The sequence below is a fragment of the Ursus arctos genome, unplaced genomic scaffold (assembly GCF_023065955.2).
Source record: "Ursus arctos isolate Adak ecotype North America unplaced genomic scaffold, UrsArc2.0 scaffold_2, whole genome shotgun sequence".
Classification (NCBI taxonomy): Eukaryota; Metazoa; Chordata; class Mammalia; order Carnivora; family Ursidae; genus Ursus; species Ursus arctos.
The window spans coordinates 21059800-21079894 of NW_026622874.1; the positions used below are offsets into that span (position 1 = coordinate 21059800).

At 37.9% G+C, this 20095-nt stretch overlaps 1 protein-coding gene across 5 annotated transcripts in view; it reads right to left on the bottom strand.

The window, feature by feature from the left end:
- Nucleotides 1–20095, bottom strand: part of HMCN1 (hemicentin 1) — a 467709-nt gene that overhangs the window by 276134 nt on the left and 171480 nt on the right. For all 5 annotated transcript variants that reach the window (XM_026509232.4, XM_044387879.3, XM_044387878.3 and 2 more), the window contains exons 7-9: nucleotides 3739–3859; nucleotides 2455–2718; nucleotides 1066–1210 (exon numbers count right to left, since the gene is read on the bottom strand). In XM_026509232.4, the coding sequence (XP_026365017.3) occupies nucleotides 1066–1210; nucleotides 2455–2718; nucleotides 3739–3859 (530 nt within the window). The remainder of the gene's footprint in view (nucleotides 1–1065; nucleotides 1211–2454; nucleotides 2719–3738; nucleotides 3860–20095) is intronic.

Below are 20095 nucleotides of genomic sequence, written 5' to 3' on the forward strand. Positions count from 1 at the left end.
TCATAGATTATATTTATCTAAAAACGATCACTCGTTTTCACAAGGAAAGTCAGTGCCTTCTTGCCCACTTCCTTTGATTGCTAAATGCAAAAGCCACGCATATTCCTGCTCCACCTGTTGCCCCCAGCACACTCCCCTCTCCTGACTTCCTCCCTTACCCTTCTACTTCAGCTGCGCTGGCTTCCTTCCTGTCTTTCTTTCCCACACGCCAGTCTGCTCCAGCCTTTGTGCACATGCACTTTACTGTTCCTGGTGTGCAAATGCTTTTCCCTAGATATCTGCATGACCATCTCTCACCATGTTTAGGTCTTTGCTCAAATGTCCTTTAACCGGAATTTTCAAATTGCAACAAAGCCAAAACCACATGCACCCTATCTACCAGCATTACTCATCCCAATTAATCTGCTCTGTATTTTGCCACAGCACTTAATCAGATTCTCTGATCATAACATTTTAAATTACGTTCAGAGACTTGTTTGCTCCAAGGCCAACAAAGCTTAAACTTTTCTCTTTTGCAAGGACCCTTCCAAGTTTGGTACCTAACTTTGTACTCATAATTTTGTATTCTTCATCTTAACAAGAGACCCTCAAGGGGCACCTGGGTGGTTCAGTCAGTTAAGTGTCTGCCTTTGGCTCAGGACATGATTCCAGGGTCCTGGGATCCCATCCTGCGTCCGGCTCCCTGCTCAGCAGGGAGTCTGCCTCTCCCTCTCCCTCTGTCTATTGCTCCCCCTGCTTCACTCTCTGTGTCAAAGAAATAAAATCTTTTAAAAAAACAAACAAGAGACCCTCAAGTTATATAAAATTCAGATTCTATAAAACCTGAATCAACCCTTGAATGAATTCTAGCATTTATTAAATTAACATATATTATATATTTGTTTTCTTTCTCCATTACAAGTTCCATGAGGGCACAGACCTGTGTCTGTTTTGTTCACTGCCGTATTCCAAGACTATGGAACAAATAAATGAGAATTTCCAATGAAAATGCACATTAAAGTAAGTATCTATTTGTATTTAGATATTTAATGCTGTCTGTAATTGCTAATAAAAACATATACGCACTTTAAATACTGGTCTACTCCAAGTGTAACTCCATTTCTGACAAAGCTCAGGGTAAAGGGTAAAAGACTCTCAACAGAGCAGGGAATTCGGCCTGGCTGTAGGTAGTATCCTGGGGTTTTCTTGGGCATTGTAACTTTGGGAGCATCTAGGAAGAAAAGAACATGGGCAAAAAGATCACAATGATATTGGGTACTTCTTTTTAATCCATTCAAAAGCTTCATACTTTTAATTATTCCAGTAAATCCTCTGTATTCTAATTAATCTAAATTACTAAAACCCACTTTAATTATCTTTCTTTGTTCAAACCTTATTAATTTCTGGATATCTCCATGGACCCTTACTAAAGTATTCATTAAATCTAAGACTCCATTTATTTTTAAGACACGTTATTTTTTGGGCCACCAAGAAAGAAAAAAAAAAAAACCTACCAAATTAGTTACAATACTTCATCAATTGTAGAACCTATTTTTATTTCAAAAATGTAAATATATGAAAAGAACCCACATGCCTTAGAATTGAATGCAAAGGGTAATTGTTTTCCCAAAAATAATGGGAAAAGCTGATTTGTAAGAATCCAATAGATACTGTAGTACTCAGTTTAGGGGCTAAGACGACTAACTTTGAATACCGTATATGAGGAAATACTGACGGTTCTATTCTCATCATTTGACAATGATTAAAGAATAGCTATACAGTTGTTTCTGAATTTCCCAAATTATAACCTTATGTATAAATGATAAATTGTTGTTCCTCAATCCAACACTACAATATTAGAAACAATACAGATTTGTGTATCCACAGTTCTAGCTACAGTTCAAAATTTTGATCAGAGTTGTCGTTAGTCTTGAGAAATAGCACAAATAGAAAAATTGAAATGCTATCTCATGTCTCTAAATAATCCCTAATCTGTGATCTTATCTCTATATAACAAATATATGAGTAGCTAGCTTACCAATTAACTAACTGCCAACTTATTACATAAAGGCAGAATCATCACCAGTTGTTTACAGTGAATTACCATTCATGAAGTAGGTTTCTGACAATCATATATAAACATTTAACCCATTTGGCAAATTTAGGTAGCTTGATCAAACATTGCACATTTTGGGGGGGGGAGTAAGAGTACCAGAATTTCCCAGTTCTAGTTATCACACTGAGTGAAGCAATCAAAATTTTCAGATCGGCAATCAGTGAGAGTTAACATGAAACTTTGAATGTGTTTTTTATGATTAAGAAAAATTGTGTTACCTAAATGTAAATGCCCATCAATTTGATAAGCCAGTAATAATGTGAAGGTATTTTTTTTTTTACTTTATAGTTCATCCTTTAAGGACCACATCACTCCCTTAAACTATCAATGTTCCAGTGTTCAATAAAATGATGTCTCACCTGGGATGATACTGGAGAAGGAAACACTTGATACCCTCTGGAAAAGATGATCATCTTTATCATAGCCTGTTACTTTGAGAAAGAAAGCTTCATTTGGTGGTATAAAGTCAGAAATATTCCACAAGCCATAAGGTTTTCGGTCTGGGTAATATTTAACAGGAATAGTCTTAAGAGAACTGCCTGAGATACTCAGAAGTTCAAGACGATCTACTCTGGCTGGGGCGGAAATTCCAGAAGTATTCAACAGCACATAGGTAGGTATTCCTATAGGAGAAAGGCTTTGTTATTATTTACAAGTAACATGCAATTGAGGTTATATATCAAATAAATCTTTGCATTATAACAGATAAGTATCATAAGTATGAGTACTAAAAACTGTCCTATAAATTGTGGCTTAATTATAGAATCTTTTTTACATAAAAGACAGCTTACTCATGACGAGAAACTTTGGGAATCCTAATACTTATTTTTATGGTATTTTAACAATATTTATACATGGAAAAACTAGAATTGTGAATACTGTGTTACATGATGTTTAATAACATGAATATTTAATTTTTAAAGACTCACTATTTGTATCTTTCTAGTAACTGCAGTAATAAAATAAATGAACAACCAGAAAAAACAAAATTTGAAGAGTCACAGTAGGATTAAGCATTTTTTAGCTACAGAAGTATAATATAAGAAGTATAATATTGCATGAATAAAATAAGAACAAGCTTTAAGGAGCGACAATAATTTTTATCTTTGAATGTTCAATAATACATGATGTCTTTAATTTTTTAGCTATCTACACACATAAAATCCACATTTTTCACCTTGACAACAAAGCAATTTACAGATGTTAGTAAGACGTCTCAAGATCCAGATCAGTAGTTTTAAAAGTTCAGTAAGTTTAGGAATCAACTGGGGTGCTTGTTAGTGCATATTCCTGGGTCCAACCTGACTCAGTTCTAATTCAGGAGATCTGGGATGTGTCCTGGGAATCTTAATTTTTAACAAGCTTTCTGAGTAATTTCAATATCACTGATCTTGGGACTATGCTCTGAGAAAAAATGACTAGGCCAAGAATATAATCATGTTAAAGTAAAAACGCTATGTTTCCCAATTTTGTTGAAGACTACAAAATTATAAAATCACAGACAGTTTAAGAAATATTTTGCACTTGGATATCTACCATGTCGATGTACATACAAATAGAAATATTTTACACCTGGATATCTACCATGTAATGTGTACATACAAACCTTGCACCGGTCTACCATGTAATATGTACATACAAACCTTGCACCGGTCTGCTGACTGTTTTTTTGAAGTCCAGGGTGGGCTTTCTGGAAAAACCAGCTCGGAAATCAATAGTACTAAGGCCAGTGATGCGAACAGAGTGCCTTCCACTGCTAGAAGTCTGGAAAAATGTTTAAAGAAAAATCCCATCAGTTGATCAAGTTACCAGTCATAATAAACACTAACCAGTATGGGAAACTACAGAGTGTTTCATTAGGACTGATGTCCAATAACTGAAGCTCTGATCTGGGTGTTCTAAACTTAACTAGGATTCTACATCTTAAATGCAAGTTTTGTAATACATACCCCAGGGGACTGCTCTAAAATAAAATTCGGTAATACACTGCAGGCCAATGTTAAAAGATACAGGTGTTTAGTCACCGGTGAATAGCCCTGAAGTTAAACTGTAAAAGCTCCATGATGACACAGATCTTTGTTTTGTTCACGGTGGTTTACATGGTAGATGTTTAGCAAATATTGATGAAATGAATGAATGAATAAATCTTCTCCTCTCAACCCTATCCAGGTTTGATTCTGGAAAATATTTCCTTTTTCTTTGTCTCTGGGAAGATACAGCCAGGACAAGCACAAGATTTGACCACTATCCAGATTTTAGCCAACCAGCATCCCTAGCTCAGCTGTGTCCTAACGAAGGCACTCGGTGCTCGAGACACAAATGTGAGTAAAATATCGTCCCTATCCTCTAAGAGTCATGGCTGGTGAGGGATACAGATGGAGAAATAGAAATCTTTAATATGATGCAATATTAGAAATACATAAGAGGTACATAGAAATGCATTAAAGGAACAGACTAGCCTATAGTTTGGCTAAATCCTACTAAGAGGGTGATGGCTGAACTAAATATTAATGATAACTCAGCACTGAAGTGACTCATATGTGCATAAATAATAAATAATGTGGATGAGGGCCACAGGATAAAATTGTAACACTTATGTTCATTGGGCACTTCCTCTATGTCCAGTCTCTTTAAATACATTGGCTTATTTAAGTCTCGTTACAATCCTACCAGATATATATCATCATCACCATCGCACAGATAAGGAGGTGGGACACCAGTCATTAAGTAGCTTCCCAAGTTCACAAGGCTTCCTAACTACAGAGGTGGGGTTTTAATGGAAAGGTCAGGCTCCAGGGTCTTCACCACAGTGCTACATTTTCTCCCAAGGGCAAGATAAGTAGGAGTTAGCCTCTGTCTCAGTATCTTTCAAAATATGATCTGAGGAGCCCCTGCAGCTACAGCTACACAACATCACTCAGGTTGTTTCTTGAAAATGCGGACTTCTGAGCTCCAGCCCAGATTCACTGGATCAGAATCTTTGGTGAGTGGAGTCTAGGGATCTGCATTTCAAAAACCCACCTGACATCAATGAACAAGAGTTCACCATTATTTTATTACATTGATCACCAAGATCTCCCTCAAAATAAAATGACCACGTGGTAGCACCATTAATAAAATGTACTAGAAATATATGTGCCTGTATTATACACAATTATCCATAAAATTTTAATCTGGTGAACAGCCAGATGAAGCCACACCATGATCAAAAACATGCCACCAACAGAGCTCTGCAAACTACACAGGTTCCCCAAAATCAATGGCTCCTTGTTATTTAAAAATGAGGAGAGGAAAGATGAAGAGATATGTCCCTTGCGCTACCATATTTTTTTCTCATTGAGCAGAATTGGCAAAAACCCAAAAAGAAAAAAAAATGGAAAATGAAAGTGACGGAAAAGAAAAAATGCATATCTCCATAAAAATAGGTTTGTTGTATTCTTAGTATAAAGGATGCTGCTAATGACTACAGCCCATTTTCTTAACGGTTACAAAGGACTGTATGTGTAAATGTAGGGGTCTCAGTACCACCACTTACTCTATAATTTCCAAAGGGAAATTTGTCATGAATTCCATATAATAAAGCAAAAAAAAAAAAAAAAAAAAAAAAAGATCGGGGAAGGGATATGGACCATGGTCCAATTTTATCTTTTTTTTTTTTTTAAGTAGGCTCCACACCCAATGCAGGACTTGAATTCACAACATTGAAATCAAGACCAAAGTTGAGATCCAGAGTCAAATGCTCAACCGACTGAGCCACCCAGGCGACCCCCATGATCTAATTTTAAGATTGAGATTTCCTAAGGGTTATATAAAACCCTTCTAAGTCTAATTTCAGCTGTTTTAGATCACATAGTGCTTTATTGAAGACACTATTGCCTACTGATTTCATGTGAGGACAATTAGAAGGGTCAATACTATGATGATTTGATTTATATTTGTTCACTGACATCATATAATTACTAGCCTTGCTGCTCAGAAAGTCTCCTATGATAAAATGGCTGTTGAGGTTACCAAGGGTACATATGACCCACAGTTTTCCAAATGACTGACAGCAAGTGTTAATTATCTGGCAAATGTTCTGTGCACATATCAACTGACAAAGAGTCCGTTTTAAGAGTGGTGCTTAATATCTAAGTGAGAAAAATAGATATTACCCATGCTTGAAAATACAGCATCTTCCATTACTAACCAATACATTAAAAATAAAGCAGAGTTGATGAATAGTATTGGAAGCTCCTTTAACCTCTATAAAATTATTGTAAAATACATTAATTTTGATCTTTAAAATACACTAACAAAGTATGTTGAAATAAGGATGTAGGTTTCCTATTCTCTGAGCAATGCCAAAAATATGAAGGGTAATAAGCTAACAAAATATTTAAATTTCATATTTCTACATTATACTACAAACAGTAGGAATATTGCATAGAATTTAAAAGATTTTGTCAATAAAAGATATTTCTACATAAGTCAGTTTTCATGCAAAATTATATACAACTCTGTATTATTCAAGGTAATGGGAGCAAAGGACACCACAAATAAACCAAAATTACAGTTTAAAAAAATAATTAAAAGAAGAAATTTAAACTGAGTCAGTTAAAAATGACCTCTGACACTCATGCATGCATTTATCATTCTTTAATCATTCTCTTAAAAGAATTACAATACTTGGATAATATTTTGGGAACAAAAAACATCACATTAGGAGGAGGAGTTAAGATGGCGCAGGAGTAGGGAACCCCTTTTTCAGCCGGACCCCTGAGTCAAGTTGAATAGGTACCAGACCAGCCTGAACATCCAAGGAATCAGCCTGAGATGCAGGAAGATACATCTGGATCTCTACAAATGAACATCTCCAGTGCTGAGTATTGAGGTAGGAAGCGGGGAGCCATGAAACTATGCACAGATATCGGAAGATAAATGGAAGGGGGAGGGAGCCACCGCGTTTGGGCGCCGGGAAGCGGTAGCCACCTGCTCGGGGGAGCGGGCGGACTTGCGGACCGGCACCCGCGAGACAACAGACTGAGACCGTGAGCCGGGGAACGCGCGCGTGACCACACTGAAACGGAGCTCCAGTGTGCTCATTGGAACCAGACTGAGACCAGGAGCTCCGGGAGTGCGCGGGGGCGGCTGGCGGTGTTAGAAACACAAAGGACAGAGACGCGCCGGCCCTGGGAGTGAGGGCTGGGATGCCAGGTGTGGGGCACACATCCCTGGACCCTGCAGGGTTGACCAGCACCTAAAGAAACAGAGTTAAAGTGGCTAGAACATCAGTGGAGAACGGTCCGCGATCCCTCTGTTCTGAGAAATAGGCTGAGATTTGGCTACTGCTTCTCTGACTCTCCGAAGAGGCACAGCAAACCACCAGGGAAAGCAGCCAAAGAACAAAAGCCTGGAAAGACCGGCTCACAGTGTGCCCATCCCCATCCCCCCTCACAGGGGACACGGAGACTCTACCCAAACAGGGTTGCCTGAGTATCGGCGCAGCAGGCACCCTCCCCCAGAAGGCAGGCTGAAAAATCAAGAAGCCCACATCCCTAAGATCACTATAAAACAAAGGCGCATGGCCTGGGTCCCAGTCAATAATTTGGGCTCTGGACAACCCCGCACTCTCTCCTCATCAGAATGAAAAGAAGGAGAAATTCCCCCCAGCAAAGAAAAGACAATGAGTCTGTGGCCTCTGCCACAGAACTAATGGATATGGATATAACCAAATTATCAGAAATGGAATTCAGAGTGACAATGGTCAAGATGATATGTAGACTTGAAAAAAGTACTAACGAAAATGTTAATGAGAATATAGAATCTCTAAGGGTGGAAATGAGAGTGAATCTGGCAGAAATTAAAAATTCTATGAGCCAAATGAAGTCAAAACTAGAGGGTCTGACGGCCAGGGTGAATGAGGCAGAAGAACGTATCAGCGAATTGGAAGATGGGTTAGTAGAAGAGAAAGCTAAAATAGAATCTGGACTCAAAAAAATCCATTCTCATGAATGTAGGTTACCAGAGATTACTGACTCAATGAAACGTTCCAATGTCAGAATCATCGGCATCCCCGAGGGGGTGGAGAAAAACAGAGGTCTAGAAGAGATATTTGAACAAATTGTAGCTGAAAACTTCCCTAATCTAGCAAGGGAAACAAACATTCGTGTCCAAGAGGCAGAGAGGACCCCTCCCAAGCTCAAGCACGACAAACCTACACCACATCATGTCATAGTGCAGCCCGCAAATATTAGATCCAAGGATACAGTATTGAAAGCGGCCAGGGCAAAGAAATTTCTCACATACCAAGGCAAAGGTAAAGGAATTACGTCAGACCTGTCTACACAGACCTGGAATGAGAGAAAGGGTTGGGGGGGGCATTTTTAAAGCTCTTTCAGAGAAAAACATGCAGCCAAGGATCCTTTATCTAGCCAGGCTGTCATTCAGAATTGATGGAGAAATAAAGACCTTCCAGAATCGCCAGTCATTGACCAATTTTGTAACCATGAAACCAGCCCTACAGGAGATACTAAGGGGGGGTCTATAAAGGTAAAAAGGCCCCAAGAGTGATACAGAACAGAAAGACACAATCGACAGAAACAAAGACTGTACTGGCAACATGGCATCATTAAAATCATACCTCTCAATATTCAGTCTCAATGTAAATGGCCTAAATGCTCCCATAAAGTGTCACAGGGTTGCAGATTGGATAAAAAGACATGACCCATCCATTTGCTGTCTACAAGAGACTCATTTTGAACCTAAAGATACATTCAGACTGAAAGTAAAGGGATGGAATACCATCTTTCACGCCAATGGACCTCAAAAGAAAGCTGGGGTAGCAATTCTCATATCAGACAGATTGGATTTTAAACTAAAGACTATAGTTAGAGACACAGAAGGGCACTATATTACTCTTAAAGGATGTATCCAACAAGTGGATATGACAATTATAAATATATATGCCCCCAACAGGGGAGCAGCAAAATACACAAGCCAACTCTTAACCACAATAAAGAGACATATAGATAAAAATACACTAATAGTAGGAGACCTCAACACTCCACTATCAGCAATATACAGATCACCTATGCAAGAAATCAGCAAAGAAACAAGGGCTTTAAATGCTATACTCGACGAGGTGGACCTCATAGATATATATAGAACACTACACCCCAGAACCAAAGAATACTCATTCTATTCTAATGCCCATGGAACATTCTCAAGAATAGACCATGTTCTGTGACACAAAACAGAACTCAACCGATACCAAAAGACTGAAATTATTCCCTGCATATTCTCAGACCACAACGCTTTGAAATTGGAACTCAACCACAAGGAAAAATTTGGAAGAAACTCAAACACTTGGAGACTAAGAACCATCCTGCTCTGGAATGATTCGATAAACCAGGAAATCAAAAATCAATTTAAACAATTTATGGAGACCAACGAGAATGAAAACACAACGGTCCAAAACCTATGGGATACTGCAAAGGCAGTCCTAAGGGGGAAATACATAGCCATCCAAGCCTCACTCAAAAGAATAGAAAAATCTAAAATGCAATTTTTATATTCTCACCTCAAGAAGCTGGAACAGCAACAGAGGGACCGACCTAATACACTCACGAGGAAGCAGCTGACCAAGATTAGAGCAGAAATCAATTAATTAGAAACCAGGAGTACAGTAGAGCAGATCAGCAGAACTAGAAGCTGGTTCTTTGAGAGAATCAATAAAATTGACAGACCACTGGCAAGACTTATCCAAAAGAATAGAGAAAGGACCCAAATTAATAAAATTATGAATGAAAAAGGAGAGGTCACAACCAACACCAATGAAATTGGAAGGATTATTAGAAACTTTTATCAACAGCTTTACGTCAATAAATTAAGCAATCTGGAAGAGATGGAGGACTTCCTGGAAACCTATAAACTACCAAGACTGAAACAGGAAGAAATTGATTTTTAAACAGGCCAATTAATTATGAAGAGATTGAAACAATGATAACAACCTTCCAAAAAACAAAACTCCAGGCCCGGATGGTTTTCCTGGGGTATTCTACCAAACATTCAAAGAAGAAATAATACCTATTCTCCTAAAGCTATTTCAGAAAATAGAAACAGAAGTAAAGCTACCAAACTCATTCTATGAGGCCAATATTACCTTGATCCCCAAACCAGGCGAAGACCCCCTCAAAAAGGAGAATTACAGACCGATTTCCCTAATGAATATGGACGCCAAAATCCTCAACAAGATCCTGGCTAATAGACTCCAACAGTACATTAAAAGGATTATCCATCATGACCAAGTGGGATTCATCCCTGGGATGCAAGAGTGGTTCAACATTCGCAAATCAATCAGTGTCATAGGTTTTATCCAGAAGGAAAAATTCAAAAATCATATGATTCTCTCAATAGATGCAGAAAAAGCATTTGACAAAATACAGCATCCTTTCCTGATTAAAACCCTTCAGAGTGTACGGATAGAGGGTACATTCCTCAATCTCATAAAAACCATCTATGAAAAGACTACAGCAAATATCATTCTCAATGGGGAAAAGCTGGAAGCCTTTCCCTTAAGATCAGGAACACGACAAGGATTCCCACTCTCGCCACTATTATTCAACATAATACTAGAAGTCCTTGCAACAGCGATCAGACAACAAAAAGGGATAAAAGGTATCCAAATCGGCAAAGAAGAAGTCAAAATGTCTCTCTTCGCAGATGACATGATACTTTATATGGAAAACCCAAAAAGAATCCACTCCCAAACTATTAGAAGTTATAGAGCAATTCAGTAATGTGGCGGGAGACAAAATCAATGCTCAGAAATCAGTTGCATTTCTATAAACGAATAATGAGACTGAAGAGAGAGAAATTAGGGAATCTCTCCCATTTACAATAGCACCAAAAACCATAGGTTACCTTGGAATTAACTTAACCAGAGACGTAAAGGACCTATGTTCTAGAAACTATAAACCACTCTTGAAAGACATTGAAGAAGACACAAAAAGATGGAAAAATATTCCATGCTCATGAATCGGAAGAATTAACATAGTTAAAATGTCCATGGTACCCAGAGCAATCTACACTTTCAATGCTATCCTGATCAAAATACCAATGACATTTTTCAAAGAACTGGAACAAATAGTCCTTAAATTTGTATGGAACCAGAAAAGGCCCCGAATCGCCAAGGAACGGTTGAAAAGGAAAAACAAAGCTGGGGGCATCACAATGCCGGATTTCGAGCTGTACTACAAAGCTGTGATCACAAAGACAGCATGGTACTGGCACAAAATCAGACACATAGACCAATGGAACAGAGTAGAGAACCCAGAAATGGACCCTTGGCTCTTTGGGCAACTTATCTTTGATAAAGCAGGAAAAACCATCCGGTGTAAAAAAAGATAGTCTCTTCAATAAATGGTGCTGGGAACATTGGACAGCTACATGCAAAAGAATGAAACTTGACCACTCTCTCACACCATACACAAAGATAAACTCCAAATGGATGAAAGACCTCGATGTGAGACAGGAATCCATCAAAATCCTAGAGTAGGACATAGGCAGCAACCTCTATGACATCGGCCAAAGCAACCTTTTTCTTGACACATCTCCAAAGGCAAGAGAAACAAAAGATAAAATGAACTTGTGGGACTAAGATAAAAAGCTTCTGCACAGCCATGGAAATAGTCAAAAAAACTAAGAGGCAGCCCACGGAATGGGAGAAGATATTTGCAAATGATACTACAGATAAAAGACAGGTATCCAAGATCTACAAAGAACCTCTCAAACTCAATACGCAAGAAACAAATAAATCATAAAATGGGCAGAAGATATGAACAGACACTTTTCCAATGAGGACATACAAATGGCTAATAGACACATGAAAAAATGTTCAAAATCATTAGCCATCAGGGAAATTCAAATCAATAACACTAAGATACCACCTTACGCCAGTTAGAATGGCAAAAATTGACAAGGCAAGAAACAACAATTGCTGGAGAGGATGTGGAGAAAGGGGATCCCTCCTACCTTGTTGGTGGGAATGTAAGTTGGTACAGCCACTCTGGAAAACAGTGTCCCTTAAAAATTGAGCTACCCTATTACCCAGCCATTGCACTACTGGGTATTTACCCCAAAGATACAGACGTAGTGAAGAGAAGGGCCATATGCACCCCAATGTTCATAGCAGCATTGTCCACAATAGCTAAATCGTGGAAGGAACCGAGATGCCCTTCAACAGATGACTAGATTAAGAAGTTGTGGTCCATATATACAATGGAATATTACTCAGCTATCAGAAAGAACGATTTCTCAACATTTGCTGCAACATGGACGGCACTGGAGGAAATAATGCTAAGTGAAATAAGTCAAGCAGAGAAAGACAATTATCACATGATTTCTCTCATCTATGGAACATAAGAACTAGGAAGATCGGTAGGGGAGGGGGGATAAGGAAGGGGGGGTGATCAGAAAGGGGGAATGAAGCATGAAAGACTATGGACTCTGAGAAACAAACTGAGGGCTTCAGAGCGGACGGGGGTGGGGGAATGGGATAGGCTGGTGATGGGTAGTAAGGAGGCACGTATTGCATGGTGTACTGGGTGTTATACGCAACTAATGAATCATTGAACTTTACATCAAAAACCAGGGATGTACTGTATGGTGACTAACATAATATAATTTAAAAAAATTTAAAAAAATAATAAAAACAAACAAACAAAAAAAATCACATTAAAATGTCTTGATAAGAAAGTGCCATAGAGGCACCTGGATGGCTCAGTTGGTTAAGCAGCTGACTCTTGATTTCAGCTCAGGTGGTGATCTCAGGGTCTTGGGATCAGCCCCACATGGGGATCTGCTCTGAGCACAGAGTCTGCTTCTCTCCTTCTCTCTCTGCCTCTGCCCCTCTCCCCGACTCACACATTCTCTCCCTCTTTCTCTAAAATAAATATATCTTAAAAAAAAAAAAAAGAAAGTGCCATAGTTTACTTTATAATTTAAGTCTGTTTTCTTAAGGTAAACTTATTTTAATTTTTCTTAGCTGAGCTCCCTTTTTCAAATATTAATGTTTATAAGAACAAAAAGGTCCTATGTATAATAATGGTAAAATGAACCAGGAAATGGAAAAAGGGGAAGAAAGAAATATTAACATTATTATTATTATTATTATTATTATTATTATTATTTGAATTTGACTCCAAGAAGGATCTCTCCACCACAGAATATCTTAAAGTATCATTTCTGCACAGTCACCCTAACCTCATGGCTTCTATAGTTTAAGAGGAGGGAAATCTAGCAGCAGCATGATAGCTCCAACCATAACAGGATAATTTCTACACACTAGACATCAAAGAGGATTTGTGTGGGCTAGAAACTCTGAGAATCATATTTCATACAGCATATTTATTCATACAATTTTTATGGTTGATAACGATCTACTATGAACTTTATTCTGAAATACACTGAATTACTCTCTGAATTCAATGTAATGAATTCAAAATTACTCTGAATTCATTATTGCTCTGAATTGCAAATGTCACATTGGTTAAGTTGTAGAAGGGTCTGAGTCAGGAATACACAAGCTGCTGCAGCGTGAGCAGAGGGGAGGCAAGATAAAATTGTAATAGATATCTACTGGCATCCTAAAATTATCAACAGGTAACCTTGATCCACAAAGAAGTAAGAGAAAAGAAGGAGCAAAATAGACCAGAGTCTAGGTTTCTGAATTGGAGTGAGTCTATGAGGAGTCAAAGAGGATAGACTAGAGTACTGTGAAACAAGCACCATGGAGAGCTCCAGGAAAAATCAGTTACTTCTCTGGTATCTTCCTGGTCAGCTCTATTGCAGATGGATCTATGTCTTAGTTTAAGCATAAAGGCCTATTAAATACCTCTCTATATTGAAAGTCCCTTAAGGCAATAACTACATCATATTCATCATCTACAAAATATTACTCAATAAGGTACTTAGTAAGTGTAGGTTTAACAAATTATATTTAAAGCCCTCTAAATGCCTAATGTTGGTACTTTTCCTTAGATTCCTTAAGAACCAGTGAATGCCAGATTCATCAAGAATTTACTGACTTTTTCTAGAAGCATTGTGCTAAGTATGTTCACACATTATTTCATATAATCCTACTGCATTCAAAGATGATTTTATGGGACCATAAAGAAATTGAGGGTTGCAGAAAGGGAGATGGGTGGGGGGATGGGGTAACTGGGTGGTGGGCATTAAAGAGGACAGGTGACGTGATGAGCACTGGGTTTTATATGCAACTAATGAATCATTGAACACTACATCAAAAACTATATTTTGGCTAACTGAATTTAAATTAAAAAAGAAGAAAAGGGAAAAAAAAGAAACTGATGTTCAAATAAATGATTACTTGCCTAGGTTTAGATAGCAAGTTCAGTGGCAACAATTCCAAGTTCAGTGTTCTTTCCATAGGACCTAAGTCTATGCACAGCATTTTCGGATAACAATCTCTGGTTGATCTGGACACTATGGCGTAGTAGACAATAATACCCTTCAACTAGTCATTTACCATAGTTACATTTCTAAATATGCTTTCATTTAGGAGAGGTCAGGTTAGTGGAGTATTAGTAAACTGCTTTCTGGGGGGCCCTAATTTTTGGCATTTGCCAATTTCTGTGATATAAATACTACCACCATGGCTGATTTCAAGCTCCCCACATGATGTTACTGAATACAGAGGTGGGAAGAGAAAGTGTGTAATTTCCTCTCTATGAGCCATTACGAGCTAGATCTAGAATACCACTAGGCCATGATAAAAGAGAATAAAGTGTGTCTCTCATTCACAGAGATGTCTGTGTCATCCCAGAATTAACACAAATTCCTTTTTCTAAAAATTCAATGCACATCCTCCAATCTTTTCCCTCACTATAATAACTGAAGAGGCTGAATGTTCTAAATTATGGTGGAGCCTTCATCAGCTTGGGTTCCTGAGTGACTGTGTAAAAAAATCTTGTCAACACCAAAAGGGCATGTGAATTAGTAAGGAATGAGCTTTCTTGTATTAAGCCAGTGAGAATTCCTACTACTACTAAATGTGAAACCTGTCCTGTTATAAGGTGAATTAAAATCTGATTGATAGAGCTGGCTTTGATTCTCTCTCCTAAAGAGATTCAATGTTTTATTTAACAAAATAAACCCAAAGTAGGAAAAATAAAAACTTCATGCTTAATTTGCATTAATAGAAAGTATAGAGATATTTTTCGATTTACACATATTCAAGAGTATAAGAAAAACTAATTTTACCATTAATGTGTTAATAAGTAGGTATTATTTTCCCCATTTTTCTCAGACTCATGAAATTAGCTAATTTCTGTAAGGTCAAAAAGATATTAAGTAGTGGATCTTGAATTTTAAAAAATGCCCAACTCTTTTCAAAGTATTTGTTCCTGAATAGCATACTATTCTTTAGAAATTAAAGAAATATGGTGGTTTCAAATATTTACTGAGCACCTACTATGGGCTAGGTATCATGCCAGGAACAAAGACATAATAATGCTAGCTAGATTTAAATACTATCACTTTATTAGGCATTCTATGTTTAGAGAAATGTGATACAAGGAGAGAAACGTATCCAAAGCACATAATAAATTCTATTTAAATACACATATATAGTTATACATATGCACTTATATATAACATAAGTGTATAGACATTTTTCCTTTTTTAAAAGAAGCATTCTGGGGTGCCTGGGTGGCACAGCGGTTAAGCACCTGCCTTCGGCTCAGGGCGTGATCCCGGCGTTATGGGATCGAGCCCCACATCAGGCTCCTCCGCTGGGAGCCTGCTTCTTCCTCTCCCACTTCCCCTGCTTGTGTTCCCTCTCTCGCTGGCTGTCTCTATCTCTGTCAAATAAATAAAATCTTTAAAAAAATAAAAATAAAAAAAATAATAAAAATAAAAGAAGCATTCCATTTGGATGATAATCTGATATCAGCACACTAAAATAACTGGGAAATTTTCCAGGAAAAATCTACTATAAAGCATTCCATTGACCCAAAACATCTGAATTAAGGCTGCACTTAATCCATTTAAATAACACACCTGGTATATAGTCTTCAGGCTTATTCAAAAGAGTCACCAGGTGAGAATAATTGGAGGCCAGAATAATAATCTTCCTGTGTGGTCCTTTGTAGACTTGAAGTTTATTTAATTGTAATTCCTAAACAAGTTTATGCCACTTGATTATGATTTCTAAAATATTCTTATCTTTAGAAAATCCATTAGTAGTCTCTGGCAACGAGCATAGCTACCTAAAACCAAAATATTTTCTACTCGTCTCAGAATCCCAATATGATCATGTGGTTGCATACACTCCTTTCTCTACTTGGAAGATTATCTAAGGACAGTTTGTCCAAATTTACTTAATGGAAACGTGCCCCAGGGATTCTGTTAGATTACATGATCACACTGATAATCCTAGACTAATAGAAACAGTTTGTGCCATGTAAAAATCCAAAGGTTGCTGACTATTATTTAATGTCTTTGTAGGAAGTTTCCCTTAAGGAACAGAGGACAAAATTTGTCCTGAGAGTTTCTGTGGTTATAGTCAAATATTCTATATATAGATATAGCTGCCTGAATGGAAAATTTGTATTGCTCAGCAATAAGATCCAGGATTTGTAGCTTCCCTACAATGGAAATTTAGGGACATAAAGATCTTCTCTCGTTTTTAATAAAACTTTACATTCTTTTTACTTACTTCTTTTTAACACATTTTTACCTGCATCAGAGGCAGCCTAAAACATCTGAGTCATTTATATGACCTATATGGGTGAGTTGACTTACTGTCTCTGTTTGGTAAGAGTGCCCTAATAAGTTACAGAAAAGTAATTACCAAGGTTTTAGAAGAAAACCACAGAAGAAAAGAAACTACCACTCTCATAGGATTTTAATCATGGACAAATTAAAGTGTTCCGTGCCAGCACATCAACTATAGGCTAACTAAATCAACTCCCCTGCCTGCTTCCTTGGGTACTATCAGAATAAATGCATTAACTTTTACTCATGAATATTTATACAGTTCTTCCCCAGGCGTTGTGGCATATGCCAGGGATAAAATCTGGTCTAGAGTAAAATAGAAAGAGAAAATCTGTACAGAAATAAATATAAGGGGGTAAATCATGGGGTGCCTGGGTGACTCAATCAGTTAAGCATCTGACTCATGATTTCCACTCAGGCCATGATCTCATGAGTCATGGGGTTGAGCACCTTGTTGGGCTCCACACTCAGCGCACAGTCTGCTTGAGATTCTCTCCCTCTGCCCCTCCCCCTGCTGGTGCTCTCTCTCTCTGTCTCTCTCTGTCAAATAAATCTTTAAAAAATATATAAGGGGGAAAACCATCAAAGAGGGAGGTGCAGAAAAATTACAGTAGAAAGCCAGAGGGAAAAGAGAGCCTTTTAGATGGAAAAAGTCAGAAAAGGCTTGATGAAAGTGTTGTTGTTTGCCATGAAAGTTATGAGTCAGATGGAAAGCAAGGGCATTGTAGAAGGAACAACTTAAGAGAAAACATGGAGCAAGAGAATGTGGTAGGAGATGGGGTGAGGGACAGTATAAAGTTATATATGACTACAGTGTAAAGGCAACTGATGGACAAGAGCTAGAAGGATTGGTTGAGCCTCAGCTGGTGGTTTAAATACCATGCTAAGGTCAAATAATTGATTGTTCTCCATACTTGGGATAAAAACGGCTATGTGAAACACTCAAAAAACCATTACTAATTCTATTGATAGAGCAGACATTTTCCAGATAGCAGAGCGCATGGCAGAGAGCACCAGGGATATACTATCTAATCTCAGGCATTTCTCTTCGGGAGAAAGTGCACATGTAAAACATTATCACTCATTAGCCATCTGAAAGGAAGAGCCAAAGTCAGCAGTGATATTTACATCAGTAGGTTCAGCTCAATTTCCTTTGCATCAACCTGACACATTATTTTGGCATTTCATATAGGAGCAAAATAAGTTTACTATCTTTAAAATGCATTGTAATGTGTGTCCTTTGTTTAGCTGCCAGTAATTGTACTCTAGAAATGGTGTAACTTGAACAAGAGGCTTTTTGGGTGAGAACTAGATATAAATTTAAGATAATATGATAATAGATACTGTGTCTTTTTATTGTTTTCTTAATTACAGGAGACTGAGCTTAGAGACTTGTCTAAACAGAGTCCCCATCACCTCATCCCCTTAGCGTCTCCCTCCTCACTCATAGAGTAATCCTCAGTGCTTCTCTGTTCTTAATTATCAATTAAAAGGTGCTTAGTGCCCATTAAGTATCAGGGAACATAGCCAAGGGCAGAAACTCCATAAACGTTTATTGAATGGATGACTAAATGGTAGGTGTGTTAGGCACGAGACAAAACAACAGCCATGTAATATTCCTCTTCTTCAAGGCAACAGTTTTACTAGAGGAAATACCACTGGTAGCAATCCAAATCACCTGTAGAAATGGTTCAAATACTTCACAATAAGTTACCAATAATGTGAAAGAAATGTCGTCACTTGTACATATTTCACAATCAATAACTAATGTCTTATTCAGAAAGCAAGAACAAATTGCCTCAGTGAACTTGCTAGCTCAAGACTCTGCTGGCTTAGGTCATGCTTAAAGTATCTGAGGAAAGAAGAGACTCAGAACCTTCTATATTCCTTCCTACTGTGATCACAGAAAGTCAGACTCAACACTAGTCATATATTGGGCAAGGTTAAAATAACTATAACATCAAATTTGGCTGTATTTATTTAAAATACAGCAGTAAAACTCTTCATCATTATCAATCTACTGACCCAGTAAATACTGAGCAATTCATATGGACAGGGAAGTGGGCGAATAAAACAGGCAGACGGGACCATTATATTTCACATTGCCTTTTCACCTATACCCTTATCCCATTTTATCCACCTTCAAAAAAAAAATCCATATTACAGTTTCTACTTTGCCTACAAGCCCAAGAGTTCTGAGAATAAAGAACTTATATTCTAGGGCTTGAATGGAGTTACAATGGAAACTTTCATTCTTTAAGCTGGGAAAGTGAATATAGGTATTCTTTAAAAAGAAAAAAGCAAACAAAACTGGCATTCAAAAATGGCACCTCAAATTCCTATGGTATAAACATCTCCGTGCACTTCCATAGCAGCTCTACCCCTTCAACCAGGGGCCCATGAATCCCTTTTTTTTTTTTTTTTGTTAATGTAGGGAAGCTGAGACAGCAGGAGTAAATGATGCAAGGGGTATCTTCATTTGAGTTATCCCAGAAGGATTCTAGAGCAAGTTGTTTATTTGGGAGGCACAAAGGATGCTAACAGGAAGAGGGGAAGTGATACAGGAAAAGGAATGCAGCTCCAAAAGTGTGTGTTTTTAATCCTGCTCCCATGAGGACAACTGGAACTTATTACTGCAGAGGCTGAGCTGCTCCTAAGGGGTTTCATTCTCTGGCAAAACAGCCTTCTTCTGTGCTGGGAAAAAAAACAAAACAAAAAAACCCTCCTGGGCACAGTAATGCAGATACAGGAGTTGGAAGGCAGCCTGAGCAAACTGAAAAGCCTGAGAAAGATGGACGTCACTCAGACCATCCACCACAGTGGGTCACACAAGTCATCTGCAGCAGAACTGCATTGTAGTGTATGGTATCTTGAATTCTGGGTGTATGTTCTCTCCTCCGTATTCCCACAACATAATGCTTAGAGTGAACATGTACTACTTAATGTAATGCTAGCATCCAAATATCATTTTGTGTTCAAATAAACAAGGAATATAGATCCACCGAACAGCAATAGCCAACAGAACTTGAGGGCATACTTTGTAACAGGAACTATGCTAAGTGTTTCTTTTGTATCATCTTAATTTTATTCTCAGCACAATTCTATAAATAAAGAAATATTACCACCATCTCTACATTGTGAGGAGGAAAACAAGGCACCGACAATTTACAGTCTCGAGGAAATACAGCTTTTTAAGTGGCAACGTTGAGATTCCGACCCATG